General features: G+C 41.1%; 1 protein-coding gene across 6 annotated transcripts in view; it reads right to left on the bottom strand.

Moving 5' to 3' along the window:
- The window catches only part of pbx3b (pre-B-cell leukemia homeobox 3b), a 56,250-nt gene extending 37,185 nt beyond the window's left edge, over positions 1 to 19,065 (bottom strand). For 5 of the 6 annotated variants that reach the window (XM_054610944.1, XM_054610945.1, XM_054610946.1 and 2 more), the window contains exons 1-2: positions 18,854 to 19,050; positions 18,159 to 18,232 (exon numbers count right to left, since the gene is read on the bottom strand). In XM_054610944.1, coding sequence (XP_054466919.1) covers positions 18,159 to 18,232; positions 18,854 to 19,050 — 271 coding nt within the window. Of the gene's footprint in view, positions 1 to 18,158; positions 18,233 to 18,853 lie in introns of all 6 variants that reach the window. The other variant, XM_054610947.1, reaches the window with a different exon arrangement.
- Between the last annotated feature and the right edge of the window lie 463 nt (positions 19,066 to 19,528).

Here is a 19,528-nt window from a genome sequence, read left to right as displayed (position 1 = left end):
ATGAGAACCAGTTGTTATCTTAACACAGCTGTCGGGCTGAATCTGCATTGACTGATTATGCCATTGATTGGTAACACTGTGAGTCGGGAGCCTTTAGGATACTGCTCTGAATTTAGAGCCTTTTCAATCCCATGATTGCCTTTTGGTACAGAAAACAACCCCCTTAAAATAGGCCTTATTATTTGTGTTTTACAGTCTCTGGCTACTGTGTTAACTAGCACTGTAGCACCAAGAGTATTGTACAACCACGTCTCAGACATCTTCAATCTGCTGTAAGCAAATCAAATGTAAATGTCAAATTGTTGCAAACATATGCTAATGCAGGAAAAACCTCATGTGTGAGGGGAAAAGGGGGGTAGAAGCTAAATAGAAAATAAACATTACAAAAACTGTGAAATCTTAAACAAAGGGGGTTGAATCCTGAGCAGCTGGCATGGAATGAACTCTTCTGGAGAGGGAATGCCAGTTTCAGAGCGCCCCGAGCATCGATTTGGAGCCAAGGCAGTAAACAGCTTTTATCAGCAATAATGATGGCATAATCCCAGCTAAAGAGGAAAGTAGCATATGGTGCAAAGCTTACAACTGCAATCCCAACAAAGTAGGGGGGATTTTCATCACTTTGTCCACTTGAAAGACACTCTGCCAATTCATTTTTTTTTGCCTCCTTCCAAGGATCATAATATAGGTCGTAAAATTAACATAACTTGTGTAAAATACAGACATTTTTCTCATCTGTTGACTCTAGGCCAGTGTCATTTATGGATCTCCACAATGTAAAATTGTACTGCACACACTATAATGATATGTACACATCATAGTACATATAGGCTTTACAAGGTGACAAGCATTGCCCTACGAGCTAACAGGGACTCACTGTGATTCTGCATTACAAAAAAGTATGGCTATGGAAAGTCATCCCAGAGCAGAAAAATGAAAAATGAATTTCAAACAGTGCATATAGCTGCCACCTAAATTGAAGTCAAACAATCTTTGCTGCAATATCTTTATTTCAGCTGTCAGCTCGTTCCTCCTTCATTAAACCTATCAAGTCTTCCTTTTGATCAGACAACCCAGGCCAGAAGACAGCTCTTTTCCAGCTAGAGTGCAACACTGCCAAGTAGCACTCTAGACTGGCTTCAACCTCTGTCATTGATTTTCCTCCAAGCTGTGACCATTCATTGTTTGTGACATTCTCCTGTCGGCTCTTTAACACCCTTCAACCAAATCAATTTCATATTTTTGTCAATGCCTTGCAACTGGATGAGCCAGATGGGAAGGGACGTCACATGATTTAGGATGTCGATTTTCTGGCAACAGTTTTATCTGCAGTTTTTACAAGACTTAGAAAGCTGGCACGATGGGTTTATTTAAAGACATATAAGGCAAAAGAGCTGGCAAACATGTTGGTAGAGCTGTTCAATTAGTTGTTTATTGATAAATGGATTGACAAACAATTTGAGGGCAAACATTGTATTAGTCAATCCTTCAAGTCATTTTTTTATGCATAAATGCCAAACATCACCTCGCTCCAACTTGTAAACTATGATAGTTTGCTGCTTTTCTTCGTCTTGTATCTTAGTAAACCGAATATCTTTGGAGTTTTGACGGTAAAACTATTTTCGGGAATTCATGGATAATGATATAAATTATTAGTTATATCACTACATTATTGTCTCTGGTCCCAAACAAAAAACTGTGGCATTTAAGTCTGCAATCATCAAAGCTTAAAGGAACATTTGTCAATCATCAAAGTTGTAATGTCAGTTATTTGTCAGTTATTTGTTAACAGTTGCCATGCCTATTATCAGTTATCAATTTATTTTATTATATCTGAATCCGTTCATTGTTATTTTCTGACATAAGTTTACACATCGACAGTTTGACAGTGAAAACTGATAATGGCCTCACCAGGTCAACATAAGGAACGGGCAGATTATCTGTCTTGGTGATTTTGCACAACACTCTTTGGTTGGTTTTCAAAAATTGTATGCCTATTTATAAGCAGCAGTAATAGTAATGTCAAAAGGAAACCAAACAGCAAACCACTCCTTTCCTCAACTCTAACAAATGACTAAATTTATTCTTTGCGTCTTCATAAGGCTTGCAGACCATATGGCTTTGCCCTCTATTATTCCCCCAATATCACACACTAACAATGACAACAATAATAGCAGCAGTGACCTTGACTTCCCGTCTGGACTCTAAGAATAATATTTGATAGCAATATTAAGTGCAACAATAATGAGATGAATATTCCCCATTTAGTGTAGACAGCTTTAGGACAAATTCTGAAGGGAGAGCTGCCTGCTGCAGCAACACTCTGGTCACTCTTAGTTGTCAGGGCTGATTTATTGCCTCCTAGCTGTTCAATTTCACATTTTGTCCTCGTCATATCCCCGACTCATGATCATTCTGCACTGACCCTTGTAGGGCAGGCAGGGAATATTGATAAAACAATTATCTGCTTGCCGTTCATTTGATTTTCCATTTCAATTACGGATTGGAGGAGGCAAAAAGAAAAGATTGCGGCATTGATTTTTTTTTTTCCTACCTTACAACAGGAAGGAGGCAGGCTTTGATGGGATGCTTTGGTGACATGGAATAGAGGCAGGGGAAGTGCGCAGTAGCTTTAGGCGCTATGCTTCTCTTTTGCTGTTGCTTTGCTTTATGGGCCGTTTGTGAATTAAGTGTGATTTAGCATTGCCGACTAATAGTATTTTAAGATGTACAAAGACATACCGACGTCGCATCCCATTTTTCTTATGTTATTCCAGACACATGCATCCAATTTGACTGCAGGTTATCTGACTGATTATTGATTTTTCCAATTCAAATGTGATGAGTGCAATGGGCCGGGCTTTTCTCCATGGGGGACCAGCGTGTTCACACTGCTGCTGGCCTGAGGTAAACACTGTATGTGCCATGCACTCTGGAGGCCAAAGGACCCAAAGGTCACAGCAGTTTGTCAGCGACACCATTCCACTCTCTCCCCCTTTCTGATGGTCTGCCACTGTCTATTTGTCACTCTTAAATGACAACAGAGTTGCATCATACTTGTTTTTCCTGCAGCACTGACACAATGCTCCACCACCTCTACATTGTACATTGTTGCACTGTGATGGAAAGCATAGTGTGGGGAAGATTTGAAGGCATATACAGGACCAACGCTGCTGTAACAGATAAAAGTAAACCAAACGTAGAAAATACAGTAAGGGATTGAATTGGGTGGGAAAGTGCATGTTAAATGCTGAGTTTCTTTAGAGCAAGCCATGTCAAATGAATCCATTACCACATAAAGTAAATAGATTCTTCTGTAAATGATTTGGAACATTGGTAATGGGTAAAGACCTAATGGGAATCCTGGTAAAATAGCCTTTGGGGAGCCTGGGAAAATCTGCCTCAGTGAAGTGGCCGGCTCTTGGCCAAAACCCTGTGTAGAGGGGAAGGGGTAGGGGGAGGGGGGAGCAGAGACTTCACAGAGATGACAGAAAGCAAGTGAGGGAGCAGCAGACAGACAGAGAAGGGTAAGAGTGAGAGAGCAAACTCTCAAGGAATCTCCGTCCGATGATGTTAGGTTCCACTGTTGAGCATAATCGCAACAAAAAAAAGAAAAATGCCAAAGACTTGAAAGGGCTGATGATAATGCTATTGCTGTCCAGTGATCCAGCACGGTCACAGGCAGCAGCAGCAAGGCACGGTGCTGTACTACTTCCTATACTGAAGTCCGCTTCGGCGAACACGGGGGAGGGGGGGGGGCTCCCAGGGGATTTCACATGGCTGACCTTAAATAAGTTTGGCTTTGATCAAAGTTTAGCACGATCAACCTGCTTGCTACAGATCAGGGGATCAAGGAGATGAGACCTGGGCTAGGAGGTCCTGGCAAAGATTCTTTTCTCAAAAGCTCCAGTGCACCCTTCCAACACCGGATTATGTTGGGCAATTAAGGTAATGAACTGGCTAACGTAACAGCGCATAATGATCCTTTTTATCCTCGTTCTCTAAGGTGCCTCTTGTCGTCTCTCCGACACATCTTTCTCTGCATGGCTTAGACACAGCTTTGCATTCTAGTTTTGTGTCCTGCTGGTTGGTGTTCCCAAAAGAGGAAAATGATATCGCAGGTAATTCGAGACCAAAGAAGTATGTCTGTGAGTAAACAGACAGCGATCAGGAGTGTACAGTGGAGCTCCTGTTCTTGGGTTACACAGCAAAGGACAGGCCAGAAAAAGTGAGCCCAGGCTTGGCTTAAGAAGCAGAAATCACCTGTGTGTACAGAGTGGTCTGGTGTAGCCATCATAGGTGTGAGCGTCCAGGCTTCACGTCTCTCTGTGTGGCCGTGAAAGCCTGCATCCCGGTTCCCCCAAATCAACCTCCCACCCCATCAGCGCACAACTTGCATGCCTGCTCCCTTTTCATTTGAACACATTTTCTAGCCAAAAATTTCACTTCAATCTCACCTCATCTCTCCATACTACATTAACCCCTGGCAATTGCCTTCCAAATGACCCCATTAAGCTGTAATTGCCTCAGCAGGCCTGCTCCCTCGCTTGTAATTCTGTGCAGCGAACCCACCAGACGTTCCCCCGGCATTGTTTCATGTTCTGGCTCCCATCAGCCAGTTCAGACGCTGACCCTCCCCTGCCACCCCCCACCCCCCCCCTCACCTCCCCCACCTCCTCTCTGTCGTGGCCGGAGCTGTTGGTGTTCACCACTAGCGGTGCCACTGGCAGACTCTCCTCATCTTCACAGTGAGCGCACACAGGAGGCGCCGTGCCCTCGCTTCCTCCTCACGAGCCACACTCACTGTCAAATTACACAAGCACACACACTCACTACAAGAGGCCCTAAACAAAATAAACCTCAACCTGGCATTTATTGTGTCATTCCTCTGCCTTCATTTCATAAATGCAGCACATGCACGGTGCACTTATCTGTGTTACTCAAGATGAACACGAGAAACAAAAGAAAGATATTTGCTTTTCCCGTTCAAAATGTATCTTCGTGTCAATTACAGAAATAATTGTTTCATAATGTTTGTATGTTAAACATGTATGTTCAGGTGTCATTAGGATGCTGTTCGGCGCAGAGAGTACAGCCAGCGATGACACCTGCCGTAGCATCCCCACCCCCCCCAGCACAACTCCACCTTTTCTGTTCCCACTAGGGAGCTGATGTCAAGACCGCTCAACCTTTTTGACGAAGGCCTCCGTAGATAACTAACGCACAAATGCGGATAGGTGGAGGAAGTGATCCTGACAGTGATGTATTGCAACTAGTTGCAGGTGTCAAAAAGAAGATGCTCTGCCAGCCATTGTCGTGCATGTACTGTATATATGCATGCATGCAGAAGTCTGTGCCCCTGCATTTTTTTTTCTTTTTCTGAGCGCACATCCCTCTGCACGTTGTGTATGTGTACATGGGTGTGTGCACAAGTGACTGTTTATGATGCCTTTAAGCCTTTACATGTGACCTGGGGGGACTCGGACTAATAATCCATTCAACACTCCCTCCATCTCAAGCAGCACATCCTCCCTGCCGCCCATAACAGATTGGTTAGCTCATAAAGGCTCTCCGCTGCCACAGACTCACACACTGCCTCTCTCTGCTCGTCACCCTAATCACACAATCCTCCAACATATTTTTCTATATATCTGAAAAAAAAAAAGCTCTTTAGAAATATGGAACAACATATTGACAAAATACAGTTATAATGATATTCCCTTTTTTTTTACGCTGTACCAATTTACTGTGATTTTAAATGTGGATGGTAAATTAATTCTAAGCCAGAGATACACGAGCTTCACACAAACCTTCAGAAATGCTTTAGATCATTTCGTTCTCCCGTTGCCCGTTTATTCAAATTCATTCTTTTTTCCTAAGCAAATGTTCCCAGGAATATCAAGGTGTTTTTGTTGCAAAGCTCTAACTGATCCGAGGGGATTTGCTTCCAACAGCCTGTCTCTCCCTCGCCTTTCAACACAAAACTCTGCGCTCCAATCAAAATGAACCACCAGGGACCCCCTCCCTCCCCCTTCCCTCCCCCTGAGCTACGCCTGCTCCGAGTGCTGTGATAGCAGCCTCTCTGCCATTGATCGCGGAGTTTAGCACGGAGCACGCATGCCACCGTTAGCAGAAAAAACAAAGACCTCTCTCCCTTTAATAGTGGGGCACGCCGTTAATGCAGCTAATGTCGTCTGTTTTCCTCTGCCCTGAAGAGTGAATGAAAGAAAGCAGATAGCAATTAAAAAGGTTAACGAGGGTGCATGTCGAGTCACAACTCATCTTTTTCACACAAATCTTTTTACCTCATAAACAGATTGATATCTTTTGGGGGGGGCGCACATTCACTTGCCACAGGTGATAAAAACGTGTATTCATGTCTTATTTATAATTGTGTTCCACGTTGCAAATCTAATTGTAGACACTGAATTCAAAAAGGAAACACAGCTTTATTGATCCACCTAACACAGACCAGGAGGATCTCATGAATTAGGAATGAGATAAATCACCATTAACCCCAAAGAACCCAGCTTGTGGTCGACCACTGACATACCACACTGATTTTTATTTTAAATAATCTGGATAATTCTTCCTGGCAAAGTATAAATATAACTCTTCAATGAATACAGCGTGTGTCTGTTTATTTAATCAATGGTTGATTTACTTGTGACAGGGAATAAATTCTTCTACTTTCTGTGAGCCTCTATAAAATTGCCATCATTTTTAATTAATTCTTAATTAAAATATATTACACCACAGCTTCTACCCATCTCTCTTGATATTCTAACATAATCAATTCAGAACCATTTACATATCATTAATTAAAAGCTTTCCTCTCTCATCCTTAAAATCATAATGAGGGCCGATTCCTCATTAGTAACCTATAAGGGAGAAAATAACAATACAGTAGAGAATGGATGGCGCATTCCACAGTGAGTCCTTTGTCTCAGTGTTTCTGAAAAGCATTATTTTTACGCTTCTCAATTGGATTTAAGAATTACTGAGTCAATTTTGTAGACACAGTGAAAATACGTGAAGCAACACAGGCTCCCTAAGTATTTATTTGTGCCTCCATGCTGCTTAAAACAAAGTCAATCAGAGTCATCAGTCGTAACAAATATGGACTAAATTGTATTCATACTGGAGGGAGCTGCACAGTAGAATTTATCATTACATGTTTGACATTTTTAGCAATATAAAATATAAAAGGGAAAAAAAAATGTATTTTGTCATTTGAAAAAAAAGTATGAATCCTACACAGTTATAGTACCAGTGAATTTGATTGTGTTCTCTAAATAATACACCTGTGAACAATGATGCTGGACCAGAATAAATAAATGTCCTAACCTTGGACTTTGTTTACAATGAGAAGAAAAATGGCAGTTTGAGTAATAAACAAAATACATTAATATAAAAGCCAGTTCAGTACTTGTTGATATGCCATCCGACTGCATAATTCAACTTGAGTGTACATTTTAAGAGCACCTATGCAAACAATGGCCTGAGATCATTTATTACCCAGACTTTAAGGAAGACAACACGTGCGTACTATCTTTCCATCTTGAGCTCTCTCTTAAAGAAGAGTAATAATATCAAGTAATGATAGGTATTGTTATGCCGAGGATCAGGCATATCCTGATTTTTATCGCCTGTCTCTCACAGGTGCTCCGGCGTTACTTGTCAGGACTACATGTCTGGGTCTTCCACATGTCAGATAAAAATCGCTGCACTTGGTGTTTCGGCAGCCTGACAGCAATTTATTTGAATGTTTTGTCACACTGGTGTTGGTGCATTTTGTGTGGGCTGCTCACCGGAATGGCAACAGCTCATAGCTTCCTGACACTTGTGCACTCACACACACACACACACACACACACACACACACACACACACACACACACACACACACACACACACACACACACACACACACACACAGAAACATACACCTGGACTAGCACAAAAATCACAGACGCACACTGCCGGTGCTGCATGTCTACTTTGGATAATTAAAATCTGTGTATGTAAAAAAAAAGAAAAAAAGAAATTGAGTGTTGGTAAACTGAACGTGTTCATTAATATTTAATGCCCAATATAGCTGGTGACACTACATCGTTAGTACACTTTTAGAAATACACATTTTCATTTACACCTTCGTGACCACACACACTATGAACCCAAAATAAAAATGTCACACCATCCAGTAAACAGACCAAATACTAAGGTGAATCATGAAAAACATTTAAAGTCTACATTTATATTTAAGAGTTCTTCCTTTTTGCTACTTTTCTACCTAGTTTAAACTACATCAAAATAATTAACCGACTTGATTTGAAGCATGTTAAACACAAACCTCGCTGCAATCTTGTGATTCTCCGAGCTGACATGGAATATTGAGTAAGTTAATGAATTCCTCTCAAAGACAGGAACTCTATTTTTACACCATGATAATTAAAGTACGACACAGTTATAATTTACAGCCCTCGCTTAATTGCATAGGAAAAGTAAAATGGGAGAGGTCTATGAGAGGAGATTAAATGTGTGTGTGTGTGTGTGTGTGTGTGTGTGTGTGTGTGTGTGTGTGTGTGTGTGTGTGTGTGTGTGTGTGTGTGTGTGTGTGTGTGTGGTGTGTGTGTGTGTGTGTGTGTGCGTGCGTGCAAAAACGAGTGTGTGCTTGTGCCCCTCTTCACTCAAGAAGAGTGAACGTAAAAGAGCTTCCTGTGCATCTAAACAACGGGGGCTGTATCTTTTAGCATCATGGAACGTATCAAAGATTAGGTAATGAAATATGCACTGTCCTATTTTTCTGCTACCGGGCCCTTTGACAAATCGCGTACAATCCAAAATCTCCATAAATCACTATTAAAGACAAGTATATCATCACCAGCGCATATATCTTCCACAGCCTGACCTGTAGACTAATGAGAAAAGGCCCAGACTATCTTGTCTGATTAATTAATTCAAAATGTCGGCTGTTATTCAAATGTGAGGCTGGTGTTATTTGAATAACACTTGACAGCAACGCCTGAAGAAATAATTTCTGGTTTGTGAGGCGGCCGCGGCATTACTGATGATGGCTCATGGAAATGTTACAAGCCGCGGAGTATTTTTTTCTCTCTTCGCCCAGTCCTCTCACTTTCCCTCCCTCACCTTCTCAGTCATGATAGCTCCAAGAAGTATTTCATTACTTCAAACCCCCCCCTTCACAATTATGGCTCTTACCGTTTTTTTCCACGGCCTGTCCTTTCTCTGTGTTTGCATTCCCTCCCACAGCCAGCCCAGAACTACAGGGCAGCGCTTTGGCTCTGCAGGAGACATGCTGGCAAAGAGGAAGGTCATGGTTTTTACAACTGCAGCTCCCCAATGCTGACAGCCCGTGCTGCCAAAGTGACACACTCTGTTTGGCTTTCCCACGTTCATAGAGCTCCACGGCACTTCGTCTTTATCACGGGGCACGCACACACACACACACACACACACACACACACACACACACACACACACACACACACACACACACACACACACACACACACAAACACACATTTAATCAGCCTCTGAGCCGCATTCCCTATAAATGTGCGACACAGTGATCACACATACCGACGTAATCGCTAAATATCGCAAATAGACAGAAGTAGAAATTATCCTACTCCGTTGTGCATTTTTTCCTTTTTTTGTTTTTGCAAAACCCAGTGGAAAGGGGGCAGGGAAAAAAAGACACTGGAGAAAGAAAACCGTGAACGTACGTGCTAGGGCCTAGGGGCAGTGCACACCCCTCTATCGCTTCCCTCATCAAGCATGGATTCTAATCAGGGTTGGGGAGATATAAGACGCTCAGTCATTAAATAAATTAACTCTGCCACTCCATGCTCTCCTTCAGCACCCGCGAGACGCCTGCCGTGCTCTGCATACTTACAGAGGCTCCGAGCATCGGGCACCTCACCTTCACGCCACAACCTAGCAGGCCTGCCATCACACACACACACACACACACACACACACACACACACACACACACACACACACACACACACACACACACACACACACACATAGAGACACACACATGTTAAGAACTAATCTTGAATATTTAGAAGAGTAGAGAAACCACACCTCCTGTCTCTCAACAGCTAATGTTTACACTCACATGGAAAGCTTTTACATAATTGCATTAAAAGACAACCTTCGGGACATTTCCTGCAAAAAGAATGCAGGTATGTCCCACATATTTGCACGAGGAAAACTAAGTGCACACAAGTGATAAATAATCACAGGGTTGGCGAGACGGCGTAGACATGGTTTTTTTTTGAGGATCTGTGCAGTGCGCTGCCATTCATCAAAAGGAAGTGCAGTGACGAACAGTAAGAGAGCTCAATGTCGGCTCGGATCACTGACACAAACAATCAAAGCTGACACAGTCTTCGTGTAGCACCTGCCACTCCGGCAACACAAATAGATCAATATGAGGGGAACTCATTCACTGTTTCAAACTCATAGCCTTGCACCCACATCATCTTCCAGATGTAAAAAAAAAGTGCATGCTTAATACATATCAATCACTCTGACAGAGAAAATGCTTATTTGAGGAACCAACGTGAGGCAAATATGCCGTGTCAGCAGTATGTCCGCTGTCAAAACTTGCCATTTGAATTTTCAACCGCATTGTGTGGGAGACAAATGTCCTTAGAAATTCCTCACATTGCAATTTATATCATTTTAATGCACGCTTTAATTCTCCATTACTAAGAGAGGAAGTACCTGGGAGGGTGGAAACGCATTAGAGAAAGTAAGAAATGAACAGAAGGGTCTGGGGATCTCTCTAGCAGACACAATTAAATATTCATGTGTCTCCTCCTAGGACACAACAGATACAGATCATTATCATGGCAACAGCACACCACCATTTTGTTCACACGTTTTGGCTCCAAATCAATGTGTGTGTATAAAATTCCATATGAAAAGCAGACACATCAGCTATTAACTCCAATATTAAAACTGGAACTGCTTCACATCACTTCAAATGACCCGGAATGAGTTATGTAAAATATATATGTAATTATCAGCTATTAATTATTACGCTTTATGAGCAGTGTGATAAAGATATACAGGTAGTGTCTCTGTGAGCAGCATGCCGTGGGACAATACACACCGGCTCCCAACGTTAGTGAATCATTCCAAAATTCATTACAAGCGCTCCGTCCTTTCCTGCCTCGTGCTTTAGGAAAAAAGCAAGAGAAGAATAGCAGTAATGTACTTTGGATGACCTCCACTTTCTAAAGAGAGGAGAAACCTTTTTTTTTTTTTTTTTTTTTTTTCCTCCTTTGCTTTTCAATCCCCATCAAAGAGGAGCAAAAAGGAGGGACAGCATTCCCCTGGCCGCCGTCATTAATCATAGCTTTCTGGGAGCAAGCGCATATTAATTTCTGTCATCCCAAACATCATTTGGTATTGTTATGCCACGGCTTAGTCCTCATTCACCAGCAGACGCCGGCCGTTCCTCCTGGTTTGAGGGAAGACAGGGCCTGTGTGGCTGTGTTTCAGAGCAAGAGGCCTTTATCCCTGGGGCTCTGACACCAATTAAGCCATTTCACCGAGAGACGAAAACAGGGCCCGCCGTTTCACTGTAACATGAGCCAGCACCTAGCTGCTGGCCCCTCGCCATCTTTCCATTACTTCAGACACAGGAATATACTTCAAGGACTTAAGAAAACAAAATTATGTTTGTGAATGGTCATACTTTACTGAACGCTGACAAAGTTAAGAAGGGAGGCATTTTATGCGCTGATCACCAGCAGTAGCAGTCCAGCTTCTTTATCATTAGCTCCAGCAACAATATTATTTAAAAACGATTCTAAATAAATGTTTAAACTCACAAACATTTTTAAAACAGTGTGATAGTATTTTGCCACGACTGGTGAGAAAAATGCTCACTGTGCAGTTCCCTTTATATCCCCATGTTCCCTTTATTTTCCCCATAGTTGCCTTTTGGCAGGCAGCAGAGTGGAGCTTGTCTTAGGGCTAAAGCAGAATAATGCAAGGTTTGTTATGAATTAAATATTAGAAATCTTAACACAGCAGCCAATAAGAATTATTTGCCTTATTAAAGCAGCAGAAGACGCTGATTAAAATTTCATTGCATTGCAGTCTTTTTCCCATTTCTGCCTTCAATATATCATTGTAATGTATGAAACATGTGGAACAATGGCATACGGAACAATGGGAAGACGGGGTTTCATTTTCAGGCTTGCAAATGAGGAAAGGAGTCCTTTTTTTCTTGCTTTTTAGAAAAACAATCGTGTGTAAAGCAAAGAAAGGTAACGACAATGTATCATTCTGTTTTTGTCAAGTTACAAACTGCAGACTGCTGCCGTGTCAAAATATTAGAAATGAAAAACGTGTACATTTACTGATTTCTGCCGCTAATTCCTTCATCACCTCATTTACAGGAATCCATCACCTGTCGGAGTAACAGCTCCACACACATGACACAACAGTCTAAAATAAAGCATTTAACTACCTACAAAACATGTAAGTAACAGTAGTCCGTCAAAAGAAAAGATTAATACAGGAAAGCTTACTCGAGCAAAAGGGAAAAATAGCAACAAAAGCAGGATTGTTTTCAGTGTTCTTGCACTCACGAATGATAGGTCATTTAGTTGTCCACATGTAATGTGTACAGAGTAAATGAACATCATGGTGTCTACTGTCCCATGAGGAAAACTCTTCCCTGAAACACTAGAGCTAATGAAATAGGGACCTATAAATAGCAGAGTCATTACTGGGAGAGGACTTGCTTTGCTCCAGTCTTTCACTCTAACCCTTTTTACACTAATAACCGGCTCCATGGCATCACAGAGTCTCGGCCATCGGGTGTCACGGTTATGAACATCATGACACAGGAGACTGTGAAAAGTTTGCGTTAAAAAAAAAAGAAAAAGAAAATACAGGTAACTAAATGTATGTACCCTAACAATACCCCAATAAATATAAAATAACATTTGTTTCTCCTAATCATAAGAGCATCCAAAATTAATTGTATCGTTTGCATCTCTGTGTTTCATTAACACGGGTTGATGTTTTTTTTTGTTTTTTTTCTGGTGCCAAAATTGAACAAGGAAACACTTTTTTTTGCATTTCTGCCTCATAAAATGAAAAAGTGTAAAACACTATGTGCTCTTGGCATTAACTTTATTTAAAGCAGTGTAAAATTCCATATTGCAACGTCTAGAAAAGAATAATTTGATTTAACTATGTCTGGCTGGTCAAGGGTCTTTAACTGTTTTGACAAGAGTGCAGCACCAGTGATGCATGAAAAAAAATCCTTGGTAACTCATGCCGACAGGACAATAAGTTGTATCGTTCACGTTTAATCTATTTTTACAGGGGGTCAGAGTTTGATCCAGCTTCTCCCTGCCTGCTTCAGGTTTATATTTCTACATTCAGCAACAGGCAAAAGCCTCAAAAAGCACAAAGGAGGCATGCAAAGAGTCTCAAACAAACACGCTGCTACTGCTGTAAACTCATTTCAATCAATCCTTCCTCTTTGCATCCCAAGCAGCCTCTGCTGGCTGCCACCGCCTGAAGATAACTATTTCACCACCTCTGTCATGCCTAATTAACAACTCAGATGTACAATTCAGAAATTTTGCAATTAACCTACTAAAATATTGTTGGAGGATGCTAATTGTTATGCCAGTTGCCATAAAGACTCATTTGCATAACGTATGTGCAAAAAACAATTATGAGCTGTTGATCGCGCAGGAGCCGGCAGAAAACGCTCGCAGCGATGCAGGGGGAGCGAGGGAGACGTTTGCAAGATGGGTGCTCGCGTGTGCAGATGGAGGGACAGCACTGAAACATCGTACAAAAAAAAAAAACAGATTTGAGGAGCCGTGTGTGCAGACACCAGGCAGCACCGGTGCAGAGGCATCTATCTCCTCAGCACAAAAACATTTAGCCTTCCAAATGAAACTGATGTTTATACTCTCCCCCCCCCCTTTTCTTCTTTGTCTGGTTCTTCTTCTTTTCATCTTTGCTGATGGGGAAATGGAGGGTATTTGGGAGCTACTTAGATAATAGCCACATCTTCCCCGGTCCCCCTCCTGCTTTAGAGGAGGAAGCACTAGTGGCCCTGCTATTGAGCCAGCCTGGAACCCAGCTGTGTGCGAGCCATTCGGCACAACACTATCTAGTCACTGCAGCCGCATCACTGGGGCTCTCTGAGACAAAAAGCAGCCAAAGTCAATTGTCTCTCCTGCTGAATAGCTTTCTGTTCTCTGTCATGCATTTACTGGAGCTTTTTCAGGACTGACAAAACCCTTAACGTAGGAAAATCAAGTCAAACTGAATATTTTTTCTATATTCCCTGGCTTGTAGGTGGGATTATTTTACTTTAGTTGTCGTTGCTATATAATAATAATAATAATAATAATAATAATAATAATAATAATAATAATAATAATAATAATAATACAATGACAATAATTAGAATAATAGCATTCATTATATAATATATGTAAAAATATATTATTAAGAAATATAATTGTTAATTCATTTAAAATAAATGAAATAAATACTATCCCAATTGGAAGTAGAGAAGTCAATAACTTTGGCAGGGAACATTGAAATGAATGTTTCCTGTAGATTTCAGAAATGCTTACCTCCTCAGTCCTAACTCTATTTACTCCAGGTAATGCTTTTAGTCTGCCTTGCATGTGGTTAATTACAGACTCATCCTGAACTGTATTTAATTAACACAGCCTCTCCATGCTGAACATTACATATAACACAGACCAACTGATAAACATAGATGAAAGCATGTTTCGCGTTTTCCAGGAGCCAAATCAAACATGTGAGACAAAACACCGACATTGGCTCGGGAGTGTGAGTGTGTAGTCCCTCCCTAATCCACTGCTTTAAACACTGGATCGGAGCATTTATCAGCCTGAATCTGCCACACACTCTCTCTCTGTCTCTCTCCCTCCCTCCCCTACCTCTCCAGACCCCTGTTTCTGAACCTGATGAGTCAAAGGTCAGGAAAACAACAAGTCAATACGCAGCCAAAAGAAGCGCCATGCAGCTGAGAGAGCTGTGGAGAGGGCTAAGCCTCTCTGTGGCACTCCGTGATTTAGCCTGTAATAGTTTTCTGTAATCTCTTTCTATTGATTAAACCTCACATCAAAAAGGAGTCTTGCTACAGAACCTCTCTTTTCCTGGTCAGAAATACCATATGGAGGTAATCTTTCACCTTTGTTATTCTTGCCGCTCCCACTGCTGCTGCTGCTGTGAGCCTCTCCTCCAAGCACGAGAGCAAGACAAGGGAGTAGGCAGCAGGATAAAACAAACCCCAGCACAGAGGAATAACTGCACAGCTCATCTGAATCGCAGGCAATTTTTTCACTCAATGCATTCATTGTCTTCTCAGGCAGCCTACTGGGAAAAAGGTACATGAATGTATCCTTTGTCCTGAAACAGTTAGAAACATTAGAATAAAAACATTTTAATTGCCATCTTTATATATATATGTTCCAAAAGAAAATCTTCACACACTGAAGGACAAAGAGCTCTACTTGCCAACCGAATCTCACATTTAGCTTATCTAAATGCAAAACCAAGAAAATTTGGGGGCAAAAACCCCTCCTGCTAAAAACACTCAATTTAGTGACAGGCAAATGACTTCATGCTGCCACTTAATCTCATTTCTTGCATAATGCTCTCTAATTAGCATATCAAAGTGAATTAATACTTCTAGGGCATTAGCAATGCAGAAATATGTTGTAGCTCTACAATAACAAGTTAGAAGAGTGCCAGAAACTTTCAAACACCCTGAAATGGCTTCAAGACGTCTTGCTATTTCTAGAAAATGCTCTTCTTTATCTCTACAAGGAAATCATGAGAATAATTGTTCTCACCGCTGATCACAAAATAATACTTTAAACATGAGCACTAAAAGCTTTGAAGCTGAACCCTGAACTCACTATTTATCTGCACACTAGACAGTAAGTCTCCATAACATGATACATGCTCGCAGTAATTACACAGATGATTCTTGGAGCGCTTTCAAATACGTATTATTACAAGTCAAGATCAGCCAACCGTGGATCCCATGGCTAAAAGACGGCGGCCCCTGTGCCATGTGAACGGACATGAAAGGGCCAAAGGAAGCCCTGTGAACGATGCTACAGGAGCCGGTGAAAGGCTCACTGTGTGCTGGAAAAAACAGACCGGTCAACAAGGCCACCAGACCAGCTGAGCTCTGTCAATGGCTGAGAGGGGGAGGCTGTGACTCTAAACCACAGGTTAACCATGCACACACACACACACACACACACACACACACGCACACGCACACACACTTGTTCTCCCTCTCCCCCACCGTCACATCTCTCTCACACACACACTCGTTCCCGGGCACGTAAAAAACGTACATTGGAATTTATTTATTTAACAATTTTGTCAAATTAATTGACTTTTTGGTGCACATTTAGCGGCTTAGTTCACAGCGGAAGCATTTAAACAGGAGCCGTCATACAAGTTTCAACTATCAAAGTGGTAGATCACCTAATTAAAGTAACTTGCAGAGTAATTGGAACAGGATTTTTTATGTGCATAGGTTTAAAAAAATAAATAATAATCACTTGCTTCATTCTTTTTCTTCTGAGGACTACATTCTAGAGATGCAGCAAAGCCTCAGTACTGGAAAACACTTGGGCATCAAATCAATGCTCGCGTATAAAATAAAGGCTGGCATCTTGTGTGATGTGCGATCTGCAGCCTCGGTTTTTTCTCGCTCTGTCTCTTTCATTATCTAAACTCAACAGGCACACACACACACACACACACACACACACACACACACACACACACACACACACACACACACGCACACGCAGACACAGAGCAGAGGACCTCGGCTAGACTGTGGACACTCAGCCTGCCCTGTGGAAGCCACCTGTGTTGGGGAAGTTCATAAACTTTTATGATCTCTCCCAAGCCAATTTGCTCATAAACTGCACAAAGGTCAGAAATATGACAAGGCATCAGGTTCATCTAAATTACACCAAACCCACCGCACTGTATTCGTCTTATATTTCCTCTGACTGAGAAACAGTCAAACATTATATTTGGAAAGTAAATAGTGATGTACAGTAGGTTGAACATCTGATGCATCTGTCCAACAGTACTATGTTTGTATCTTTATGAACAGGACAATCACATAAATAACAAACATACGTGGTCTACAAAAATCTTTCATTACTATAAAATCAATTAAGTTTCATTTAAGAATTTAAAGAGAATCAGTTTATATTATCCTATAAACATTATTGGGAAAGTGTACAGCAATCGATCTGTACAAAGGGGACTTAAAAAAATATGGTACACTGTCTGTACAAGGTGACTTTTTAAAAATATAATATGGAAAAGTTTGGGCTTTAGAAAAAGTTATAACTCATGCAAACATTGTCTATAATTTCAGCTGTCTCTCATATATGTGTTTATGTGTGCACATGCAATAAAGGTTTTCAACATTGGTTATAGAAAAAGAAAGCAGACTTGATGCTTATTTTAGCAAATGCCTAATATGCACCTTTTTTTTTCAAAATTATTTTTCAATCATTTTCCACAAGTGAATTCTATTGTTTGCATTTACATTTATTACATTTGTAAGACAGGAGTCTGCATGCAATTGCCATGCAATTATTGATTGCGAGTGTTTTTGCCTTAATTTGTTGAAAACCTGGCAATTTATGTCAGGTTATAAAGCATGAATTCATTGGGATCTGAGCTATGTAGAGCATATGCTACGGGATTTCCCCCATCCTGTTCGGTGCCAGGGTAGTGTTGGTGAAAGCTGGGGCTCACATTCAGTTTAAATCCAAACAACCAGTGTTGGAAAATAGATGCTTCTACCAAAACCGTGTGAAAAAAAAACCCAACAACCTCTGCTATGACAACAGGAGTGTTTCTGTGTGGCACAATGACATATTTAGATTAAAAAAAGTGATTGATTAATTTGGCCAGAGGTCTCCTGTAACCTGGATGCAGGCTGCCATCGGATCACTCGGAGGTGAGAATGCCTGTGTGCTATTGTGTGGAGGCTCCAATATTATTTTCCTTTGAGTTCATGTTCAAATATGTTTTTAACACAAAGATCTTACCTGTCTTTTCTTTGATTTCACAGAGAACGCTGAAGAGTGCTGGTTTCATTCGGTGACAGTTCAGTCCATGTTTCCTGTTTCAGTATAAGACAAGATAAAATACTGAAATAAATTCACTGATAAATCACGTGTTAGACATTAAAAGTAAATGGATTAGATATTAGGTTTAGTTGTCAATATGTCATGCCTTGCAATGTTCCAACCCAAACTTATCTTAAAAAGGTATCATTTGCAACTATACAGTAATAAAAATTAACAAAATATAAGTATTGGTTAATCGGGTTAGACTAATATAAAATGTCCAATGACATCTAATTTATATAATGAGCCTACTGACAGGAATTTCAATTTTTCAGCACAAGTTATAGTTTGAACATATATGAACATTTACTATAGGACATGTGTGCACACAAACTTTTTGAACAACACAAGCTGACTCATTTTCAGCTAACACATAAGCAGTTTAAATAAAATGCTGTTATACCCTCAGTGACAACTTTCTCGTGTGTTGATTATTTGCAAGGCAGTAAATACACCTCGGTGTATGATTATCATTAAAGCCACTTTAGTCTATTGTTATGCATGAGGGAGTTAAGTTAAGCGGGCCACATCTCAATAATGATGCGTTCAGCGTTAGTGCTTTTGTTTTGGGGAGAGGGGGGGGCGAAGTTAATAAAACATATAAATCAACCAACTTTGCTTGCGCCTCGTCCAGACTTTGATCAGTTATGGTCATTATTTGATGGAGAATGTCACCAATGTCTTGTTTTCTTCCGTCTCCGTCTGTCCCATCGTGTCCATGTGGAGGCGGCAATGCCATGCCTCCTTGTACCGAGTGGCCGCCCAGACTGACACCGCCGATCGACTGCATGATCCGGGCTTGATCGTCCATAGTAGCCGCTAAAGAGTCTGTGCACTGAGCCACGCAAATTGAAAAACTCATATACGAAATCGGTTATAACACGTGCCGTAGACAAGAAGGATGCACGGCTGTGAGTCTTCAGCGACACAGACTACACACGTTTATTTTAAAAAAAAAAAAAAAAAAAAAAAAAAAAAAAAAAAAAAGCCTATAGCAGTGATGTTAAAGCGTAAATCTTGTGTCCAAGTTGCTGTCCTCTCGCTTTTTTACGCGCGGTCCAGAGTGCCAAAACGCGTAACTATGTTTGTAGAAAAATGCATAAATCTTGTTTCTTCTTCTTAACACTTCTTTGTCAAAATTGACGGTCCATCGTATCCGCGCGAATCCTCATGCCAATCTGTCTTTTCTCTGGGATGTGACGGGTAGTGTAGACAGAAACGCTCCTTGGTGATCTCTCATTTATTAGCGCTCTTCGTGGGGTTCCCGGCGCATTCCTTCTCCAAAATGT

This window comes from Anoplopoma fimbria, chromosome 13 (genome assembly GCF_027596085.1).
Source record: "Anoplopoma fimbria isolate UVic2021 breed Golden Eagle Sablefish chromosome 13, Afim_UVic_2022, whole genome shotgun sequence".
Taxonomy (NCBI): domain Eukaryota; kingdom Metazoa; phylum Chordata; class Actinopteri; order Perciformes; family Anoplopomatidae; genus Anoplopoma; species Anoplopoma fimbria.
The sequence above is the reverse complement of the archived record's forward strand: the minus strand, read 5'-3'. Positions and strand labels throughout refer to the sequence as shown.